Source organism: Cotesia glomerata, linkage group LG7 (genome assembly GCF_020080835.1).
Source record: "Cotesia glomerata isolate CgM1 linkage group LG7, MPM_Cglom_v2.3, whole genome shotgun sequence".
Classification (NCBI taxonomy): Eukaryota; Metazoa; Arthropoda; class Insecta; order Hymenoptera; family Braconidae; genus Cotesia; species Cotesia glomerata.
Window position 1 is genome coordinate 13,429,728 of NC_058164.1, and position 10,496 is coordinate 13,440,223.

At 27.7% G+C, this 10,496-nt stretch overlaps 1 protein-coding gene across 2 annotated transcripts; it reads left to right on the plus strand.

Annotated features, from left to right (window-relative positions):
• Positions 1-2,060: 2,060 nt before the first annotated feature.
• Positions 2,061-7,834, plus strand: LOC123268911 (putative uncharacterized protein DDB_G0291608). Of its 2 annotated transcripts, none has more exons than XM_044734362.1 (7): positions 2,061-2,141; positions 3,099-3,300; positions 3,398-3,519; positions 3,938-4,030; positions 4,141-4,563; positions 4,710-4,911; positions 7,638-7,834. In XM_044734362.1, exons 3-7 carry the CDS (start codon positions 3,436-3,438, stop codon positions 7,799-7,801), a joined length of 966 nt encoding a protein of 321 aa, XP_044590297.1. In that variant the 5' UTR covers positions 2,061-2,141; positions 3,099-3,300; positions 3,398-3,435; the 3' UTR covers positions 7,802-7,834. The 2 variants fall into 2 exon arrangements, with proteins under 2 accessions (XP_044590297.1, XP_044590298.1); XM_044734363.1 differs by lacking the exon at positions 7,638-7,834 and adding an exon at positions 4,974-6,141.
• Positions 7,835-10,496: the final 2,662 nt, after the last annotated feature.

The window sequence follows — 10,496 nt, forward strand, 5'->3', positions numbered from 1 at the left end:
TTTTTTTCTAGCTTCTACCGATGAGTTTAATGAAAAAATTTTAATGCAACTGTGAACGTGCGATAAAGAGGTCCGATACATATATCTCATGCGCTAGACGAAGACAGAGTTGAAGTTGCATGCAGCTTTAAATGTTTCAAACCTCTAAGTTCAACAAAAAAAATTTATTATATTATTACTTAATATCTATTTAAAACTAATTAACATCTTAACAATTAAATTAATAAAAATTATTCAAAAATTTTTAACAAAAATTAAACTTTGAATAAAACATTAAATGTAAATTTTTGAAAATTAACAAATCACATCGAGATAATTTAATATCTTCCATTTGTACAAAAATATAATTAGTTCGAGATTTATTATTACTTTAAAAAACGATTTTATACCCGAGTCGAAAAATTTAAACGGAGTAAACTCAAAAAATATTTTTTAGACAAAATAAATTTTTTTAATCATCTACTGAAGTACATTTATAACGGTGTATTATATCAAGAAATTTATTTTATTAGGAAAATGATTAGAAAAATTTTGCAATTTTTTAAGCAATAGCCAAATCTAACGAATTTTCATGATAATCCTCTTATAGATTAGTAATTTTTTTGGTTTAAGGCATAAGACCCTGTTATTGACACTGGCCTAGTAGTTTGATACTTGCAATTTTATTCTAATTGTAAAAATTAAATGTTTTCAAAAAATCAATTTTCTAAAAATTTAAAATTCAAAAATTATGTTTATTAATTTATTACAGCTGATTTGCTTTTTTTTAATTAAAATAAAATTGCAAGTGTCAATAACTAATCCAGTATTAATAACTGGCTCTTTTACCTTATGCTTTCAAACTTCTTAACGGAATTATTTACTTTATTTATAAAAATCTTTCAAACGCTTCGAAAAATTATTCTAACAATGCAGGTATTAAACGACTGGACAAACCGAAAAAAGAAACTTAATCTCCAGACAAATTTAGAAAATAAATTTGTTATTAACAAATACTGAATAATTGTTTCGAAATTGGAACCTTAATATATTGTTAAAATTTTCGAAGATATAATGAAAAACATTTTTCATCTAGTATCACGAGTTACTCATATGGCTTAAATTATTATAGACCGCTCATAATATTATCACTATTAAAAATAGTAATAATAATAATAATAATAATATTTATAAAAATATATAACTTCAGTGTTAAGAACATTTTCAGGTAAAGATGGACCTTCTGCACCTGGAAATGCAGTAACGAAAGCTAAAGCTAGTCTTTTATTTCGTCTAAATACTGCTGTCCGTGAAGAACTCAATTTTCTCTCCATTATAAAAAATCTGTGTAAATTAATATACTGTTACTGTAAATAAATTATTAATGATTATCAAATAGTAAGGAGAGTATTTTTAATTTTTTTTTAAAGTATTGAAAATACTAACCTGTACTTTTAATGATTTAATAATGTTCAACACTTCAATGCTGTGTATCAAAAAACACTTATGCTGTCGTGCACTATTTATTGATTTCTATAAAAATTAGCTGTTTTTCAACGAGTTGTTCAAAAGTTAATAATTGTTTATGATATTTGTACACTGTTTATTATAGTTAGTGTTTTTTAATACTGATTCAACAAGTAACAAGATAAACAAAACCACATGGGTCTATCTTTGGGAGTAGCGACTTTACACTCATATAAATGTACAGTCTCTCCTAGCTACCAATCAAATCTATAATACATGTCACATAGAAATGAATGTATTCCGGTTCAGTTCCCCTCCCCTCTGTGCCCCTCTAAATTTTTTTCAACCGGAAGAATTCAAATTTGAAATTTTTATTATTTGCAATAAGAAACGTCTATTTTTATTGTAAAGTTGAAAATTCAGTTCTCTATAAAAAAATTGTGAATCAATTATTTAAATTATCGTCACCAGAATTCTCTCTTACATGAGCGATAAAAATTTCAAATTAAAAATTTCCCGGGTAAAAGAAAATGGCGGGATGTCGCTGGACGCTGAGACGGGTTAGGTGAGGTCTAATCACACTACGAATGTACTGAGTGTTCGTCCAACGTATCTAGCGTACCTGTTATTTATCAACGTGCTTATAATTAATAATTAAATCATCGAAACTTGCAGTTTTCATTTATATGAAAGTGGTAAGTAACTGCTGAATATTTTGTTAATTATAACAGCATGAAACTTTATGAAAGAAAAATGATGGTAATTTGAATTTTGAAATTTTTAACATTGAAAATGTAGGCTAAAAATTATTTTAACCTAACTCATACGAATGTATAAAGCAAAAAAAAAAATTATATTACTTTTTTTGTTTATGTAAAGTTAATAAAAATACTCACAAAAAAATGAGAACAATAAACAGGCATGCAAAAAAAGTATTAACTATTTAAAAAAAAAAAATAATATGAATGAACATATTAGTAATAGTTGTAAAAACCGTACGTACAATGTAGTACATTTTTATATCATCAAAGTTAGCAGTCACTTGATAATTTTTTAATTAAAAAAATTTTAATAAAAAAAAAAATTGATAACATTAATGTTAAGAATTTCACGATAAGTTAATATGTAATTTATGAAAATACTTCTCTATCATTAATTATTAATTTTAATCTATCATTAACTATATAAACATATCATTAATTATAAAAATTTATTCTTATAATCTTATAATTATATAAATTTTAATCTTTATTTATAAAAGTTAAATTCACAGAAATCTTTCAATAAATTTCAAATAATTATTATATTTATCATCAAATTATCGTCAAAACAATAAACTATTATTAATAATAATTAAAAATACATTAAAAAATTTAGTAATGCATAAATAGTAATGAAAATGAAGTTAGCTGACATATTAAAATTTATCAAAAAAATTTCAATTAAACAATGAAAAAAAAAATATCACATGTTAAAAACTTGAAAAACTATAAGTGCAATTTTTTATAAATGTCTTTTTAGTTGTAATTTAATTAAAAAAAAAATTAAAAATTTTTGGTCGTCTGCTAACTTCAATATCATGAATAGTAAAATAATACACGTTCATAGGTACAACTGAGTCCACTTACGATTTCTTCTCATTACGTTTTTAGATAGTACAGTCTAATTTTGGACAAGTATTGCTTAGTAGCTTCTGGTGAAAGAGGGTGGATTGTGGAGACGAGGTATGTTTTCAAAGTAGGAGACAATGGGAATTTATGTCCCATTTCATTGAATGAAGATGAAAATGAGCTTTTTATGTACGATACGACGGAGCGACGCCTTTAGACGACGTAAAAATCATTGCTTCAGATGGTAATAAATTATTATTTATTTATTTATTTATTATTACTCTGCAATATCTATGCGCAACTAATAAAAAATACATTTTGATTTTTCATGAAAAAATTAGATGACCGCTATGAATTAAAAAGTCGTTATAATGGGTCTATGCGAATCAGGACTCTTAAGGTTTCATACAGCCCAGGTGATCACAATATCCCAGCTAGGAAAAAAAATAAAAAAAAGGATGACGTATGTAGCATTATTTTATAATAAATAATAAATATCAATAGTTTTTATTAAGGAGGTTCGAACGAATCCAATGTAAAAAATAATTTTCCGCTTTGAGCTTTGAAATTAAGAATACGTATAAATAAATACGTCATTTATCTAATCGCAAAATTTAAAAAAAATAAATCGGAAAGACTAAAATTTAACAAAAATTCTAACATTATTTCGACTCATTAGTTACGCTCGAACTTCCTTCAAACTTAGAATTCCCTACAAATTGCAAATATTTGACCTAGGTCAAACTGCAAGCTTGCAGAAAAATTGGTCATCGCAGAGCTACAGGGAAAAAATAAATTTTTCTGTGTTCATTCAAGTCACAACTTTTAACGAAATCATTTAATATTCAGTTGCATATATTATTGAGATGTTTTTGTCTTAGATTACTCAGATGTCCAATACGAAGAAGACAGCAGATTTTTATCTTAACATGTCATCACCAAGAAATCCCCTCAGGTCCTCCGATGATGATGAGGTAAGTTTGAATAACATAAAATACCGATCCTTGATTGATAAAGAAAAATTTTTATTCGAATTATATAATATCAAATAACATTTAATATGTATACAAAAAATTGTTGACAGTTGAACGAGAGTGGCAGCCAAACTTACGATAATAATTTTCAATCGAAATCAAGCAAGCATGTTCGACCTGCGAATCTAATACGTGAACAGACCAGTATGCAGAATTTATCAACGCCACCGCTGAATAGTTATGAAACGCCAGAGGAAGAATCGATAGAATCTCTTCGATCCGGAAGTACGCCCCGACCACAGTCTCTACAAAGGCGAAACCCGAGAAAGCGTACAGCACTTGGACCAATGGCGAGGCTAACAGCACTAGAAGCATCTGTTGCAGCAGCTAATTCAAAATTGTTAAGATTATTAAAAAAAAATAAAGTACGACAACAACAGCAACAACAACAACAACAACAACAGCAGCAACGACAACAGAATATAGTGTATCCAAAACTAACAGAATCGGTAGTTGTAGAAGATAACCAGGAGGTAAGCTCATATCACCAAAAGAATTTATTTTTCAGCAATAAATGACTATTAAAAATTAGTAAAAGAAAAATTTTAATACTTTTCAAAAAAATTATACTTCTTTCAGACAAATAACTTATTCTAATTTGATTATTATTTATTTGTAGTTCATAATCATCGATGAGGTGAAAATGCCAAGTGACAAAGTAGCCATGATGTTATTAGCAGGAACTATGAGAAAACGTGCCGATACGGTCATGCACGCTATTTGGCCAGATAACGTGATGCAGAATATGTATATACAATTGCCAAAAAACAGAAATGAAAACCATGTGGCAACCGGTAGCGCAGACACCCTTAAAGTTAAAAGTATGTATGATCACTGGATCAATTTATAAACTTTCTAATAATAATAATAATCGTATTTTTAGAATGTCGCTTTAATAAAATAGCGATAAAATTCTGTATATAACTGAAGTACAGAAAGGCCGTCGCCAGATAAGCCGGGGTAAAATGCCCCCAAAGCAATCGGGCTAATTTTTTTTTCTAAAATACCTTATACTGTGGACAACATCTCAGCCCAGTTTTACTTACCCATTTGTGTAAGCCGTTCACTATTTGTACGACTGATGGATTTGTAGTTGACATGTTAGGTCCTTTTCCTGCAAATGAAAATGATGCTCAGATACTGAGACATGTTATTGATGATCCGAATGGTTTACTGTCTCAGTTGATGAAGCCCGGGGACATTTTTATTTTGGATCGCGGATTTCGAGACGTCAAGGAATACTTAGAATCCAAACAGTTCACAGTATTAATGCCTGCTCTTAAAGGCAAGCGAAAGCAACTCACTACTCAAGAATCTAATGATTCCCGCTTTGTGACAAAGTTGAGATGGGCAGTTGAATCGGTTCATGGTATGATGAAACAAAAAAATGCTCTTTTAGATAATGATTTTGATAATAAAATGATCCCAAAAATCGGACCATATTATCGCATTGCGTCCTTTCTACATAATCAATTCAGTAAGCGACTGATTTCGGATGTCAATATCACCGATGATATTTTACAAAGAATGATTGACCGAAAAAATACTGAGAATACTTTGGCTGAAGAAGTTGAAACAAAAGGGTGGTTTAGAAAAAAACTTCCGTTTGAAGATATTTCAGAGGCTGATATACTTGATTTTCCAGAACTGACAGAAAACCAATTAAAAATATTATTCTCCGGCACTTACCAATTCTCTCAAGCAATATCTTATTTAGCTGAAGTAATTGATGAAGATGGACATTTGAATTTAAAATTCGTCAAAGAAAAATCGAATATCTTAAAAATTCAAGTACAATCACGCCACATGAACAGAAAAATATATAGGTGTTTCATCGAGTATGTGCCAAACAGCATAGGAGTTTCAGGACTAAAACGTTATTTTTGTGAATGCGCAAATGGTCGCAGAACAGTTGGGTGCTGCTCTCATATCGCAGCAATTATTTATCATTTATCATATGGCCGATACCTTTCAAAAATTCCTAGACCTGCAGAAAAATTGAGTCGTTTATTCAACACAGAAAATATTACTTCTGTAATCCATGAAGATAGTGATGATGATAATTAATTGATTGTTTATTTATTATTTTTGTTTAAAAGATTTAATATTGTTAAATATATGTATAAAATAATTATTCAAGAGCAGAGCAATAAATAATGACTCTAGAAAAAAAAATTAAGTACAAACAAGTTGAAAAAATTGATTAAAAAACAAGTTTAATGATCGTTGCAATCATCTAATATTTTTTAAAGTATGAAAAAAATATATTTTGTAAACTGAGACGAAGGGATAATGTATAAAAAAATTACATGACTGTACTTAAGGAATTTAGGGCAAAAAAAAATTTTTTTTTAATATTTAATTTTTTTTAACTGTCTAATATTTTGAAAAATCTTAAAAAAATATATGTTGTAGATTATTATTAGAGTAATACGTGAAAAAAAAACTAAGGTGTACCATACGTTTTTGGCATAAAAAAAATTTTTTTTTAAATATAATCGCATTTTTACCTATGACCAACTTACCCGATTATCGAGCGAATTTTTCTAGGAATACTAGTTAGTAATATCTTAAAACCCATAAACACTTTTTTTTAATATTGTCAAGTAGATTCGGAGAAAAATGGATTTGAAAAAAAAAAAACTTTTTTTTTTTACTCAAAAACGCGTGATATTTCCGAGTTAAAACTGGGCTGAGATGTTGTCCACAGTATAAGGTATTTCAGAGAAAAAAATTAGCCCGATTGCTTTGGGGGCATTTTACCCCGGCTTATCTGGCGACGACCTTTATTGTAATTCTATCGTCATATTGATTCTATCGTCATATATTATTATATTGATTATATCGTCGTATTGAGCAGAAAAAATACTACCATATGAGAAACATTAAATTTCTCTTGTCTTGAAAAATTAGTTTCTCCTCTTAAATCTCAGAGTACTTGCGAAGCATTCGAAAGTTGTTAGTAATCACCGAATTTTTATTGATCATTTCCAGCATCAATCTTTAGTGTTATTTTTATTGTATAGGTTTAAAGTACCGGTTTTGAACATCTTAGTACCATTTTTTAGACAGTTAAAATTTCATTAATTGTCTTAAAAATGTCAATGTTATTTAATGTTTACGTAGAAGTTTCAAATTTTATCATTTGCATAAAATAAATTTATGATTTTTGTATTTACTATAATTCCAAAATATTATTATTTAAACATAAAATGTCCAAAAAGGACAAACAGAGTTCACAAGGGTAAATTGTCCACGGTACTTCAACCCTAGTCTAATATTACTCGTAAAGTTACAACGATAACAAAAAATATTTATTGATATCGAAACTAAGGAGGTCTTGACATTGAATTTGTCATGTCTATTCATACGAAAAAAGTCCTGATTTATACGCGCCACGTGAACGTAAGAACCTGAAATCCTAATGTGTAAGTGAAGGCCTTACAGTCTCGCGGTAAAAATGAACAGAACTTTTTTTACGTATGAATAGCTTCTTCGGTTAATTTAACTACGAAGAAGTTTTGAAATTATTATTGTGTTTATTTAGATGTCTGCCTGTATCTGCAACGAAAAAGGGAAATCAAATACATTGAGGGAGGCCTAGATGATATAACAATAAACCTAAAGAGCTGGATGAGTGATTTATTCCGGCAGTGTCGGAGTCGTTTAAAAAAAAAATCAACTATAAGGATCAGCTTCATTAAGGAATAGATTATTTCAAGTTTAACTTGTTGCAATAATTTTAAAATTATATCAAACAATGACAAAAGTATTAAAAAGTATTATAAAAGTAATGTTTAAATTAGAAAAGGTTTAAAAGTTTAAAAGTAGTTGAATAATTTAAATTTTAATAATAAAAATGTTGATGATTATTATTACTATAAATATTCTTTTCTTATATCACAACAAATAATATAAGTAAATTTTTTTAATATATGTTTTACCGCTTTCTTAAATAAAGCAGTAAGTAAATTTAAAAAAGTTAAAAAAATTTGATGTAACTTGAATCTAAAAATATTGATCAAGTTATTTTCGTCGTAGTTTTATTTCTTACAAACGAAGTACGTTCCGTGGCTTTACCGTATCTCCACTGTTTATATCGATTAATTACCGTTTATTTATTGTTTTTTTCACCGCTTACACACTGTTTTTTAACTGTTTATAAACCGTTTTTGAAGCGTTTTTAAACCATTAAACCACCGTTTTTTAACCGTCAAACCACCGCTTTAACACCGTTTATGAACCGTGTGTTCTTCGTTTAGTCACCGTTAACCAATGGAACAAATAAACCGTTTATGAAATGTTAACAATCCGGTGATAAACGGCGAATAAACGGTGGCCAAACTGAACAAAAACCGTTTGCCCAAGGTCGCAAGGACGATCATAAACATTAGTATTTTTTTTACATATTTTGCACTTCTTGAAAAAAAATTTATTTAAGTTTAAAAACTTTGATCTTCTTTTCAAGCGAAAAAAATTATCTTCCAAGCAAAAATTTGAAGAACTAGAACATTTACTTTATCATTTTTCGGCTTGATTGATTGATTATAATAAAAATGATCAAAGTTACGTTATTTGATAATAATACGTCAAAAAGTTAAAAATTTTTTGTTGACAATCAAACAACTAATTCAAATAATATAACCTATAAATGATTATTATATACTTACGCTGATTCAAGCTCATGTTGTTCGCGTGTAGAGCATTTAAATTTAATCCGGTCATAGATCAAAAGCGGATTAAAATCCACATTAGACCTATTTTTATAGACCTTGTATAGTGATTCACTAGAGTGAACAATAAATTTATTTTCAGTTTTATCTTGGTATTCATTTAACCAATGATTCAACCTCGCGTAGAAGGTAAATTTTTTTGGAATACTAATCAAATAAGGATCCATGATATTATTGTTAATATTTATCAAAAATTGAATTTTTGCAATTAATATTATTAATAGGCTTCGAAAATGAGACTACAGGGTTCTTGGTTGACCAAGCGTAAGACGAGAGAATTTGGATTGTGACACTTGTGACACCAGAGCATAATAGGTTCCTAACTTAACATCTACGATAAAGAGAGCGCCAATATTAAAATAATTACAATTCGCTGGGTGCGTGACCCCACCGCCACCTAACGATACAACTTACCGTGGCTTTTTTAAGAAAATTTACATGTATTAGATGTCAAATAGTTATTTAAACAATTAAGTAAACTTGAAAAAAATTTTTTTCTATGTAAAATGTGACATATTACACAGAATCTAGATTAAATTAAAAATTTTTTCTTAGGTCAGTTGGAAATAGTAATAAGGAAAATAAACACAATAACTAAAACAAATCTCAAGTGAATTAGGTTATAATGAGTGTTAAAATCTGTCAAGGTGTTTATTGTTAAATTAATATTAAATGAAAAATCAGTATTAATATTAAATATATAACAATCTGAAATTATATAAAAAATAACGAATAGCTATTTAACATAATTATATATTTATGAATGTATATTAAATCTTCATTTTCTTTATTTAATTTTGCAATTTATTACCCATAATATTATTTTTCGACCACAAACTCTTATAAAGGATAAAAATTTAGTCCTGGCTGAACATATAAGAGATGTTGAGCAGCAGCTATTCATTTTTTTCGCTGATTTAATTTCTAATTAGCAACCGGAAACTTATAAAATTTACAATTACTATTTCTACTAATAATTTTTCTTATCGAGATATGTTGTTATTGTTGTGTTATAATATTTGTAAATAAATGAATTGAATATCTTGAAAAAATTTTTTATTTTTTTTATTTTATTAATTGTTTTCCGTCACATATATAAATATTGAACTGTGTTTCAACGTATAAAATTTCAGGATTAATTTCAACTTACAGTTTTTCATGATTTAACCCACCAATGGTAAAATAAATTCCGCTTTTCTTCGATAACTGAAATCAATTGTCTCCTTATAACAATAACTTAATCACACAATTAAATTAATATTTAATTTGAAAAAATAATTTGTTAATCTAATTTAAAGTCTAATAATTAATCTCAAACGGATATACTGATTTCGACTTGATACAGTGATCCTCCATTCAGTTTTTTTTTTTACTAATTGTAATTACATTTGGCTGTGTTACTTGTAGCCGTTTATATTGCTATAAATTTATATTGTGCATGTATATTTAGTTTTAATCCCATAAATATTCAGGCTTTTCTTTATTGTTCATTTTTTAATTTAAAAAAAAATGAAAACAAAAAAAAAAGGTTGCTTCGACTGAACCTCGAAATGAAAATGTCAAATGACATTTTGGAGGTTTTGCTTATCGTGTCGTTAAAAGAACTATGAAAAATAGCAAATTGTAAGTATAATAATTTATGATATACGCTCTTTTCATACTTTGTGACATTA

Bases quoted from the DNA above. Each gene is read 5' to 3' on its own strand.
- LOC123268911 (XM_044734362.1), top strand. From the start codon at position 3,436: ATGCGAATCAGGACTCTTAAGGTTTCATACAGCCCAGGTGATCACAAT. The intron at 4,564-4,709 runs GTAAGCTCATAT...ATTTATTTGTAG, and splicing joins TTGTAGAAGATAACCAGGAG to TTCATAATCATCGATGAGGT. The intron at 4,912-7,637 runs GTATGTATGATC...GTGTTTATTTAG, and splicing joins AGACACCCTTAAAGTTAAAA to ATGTCTGCCTGTATCTGCAA.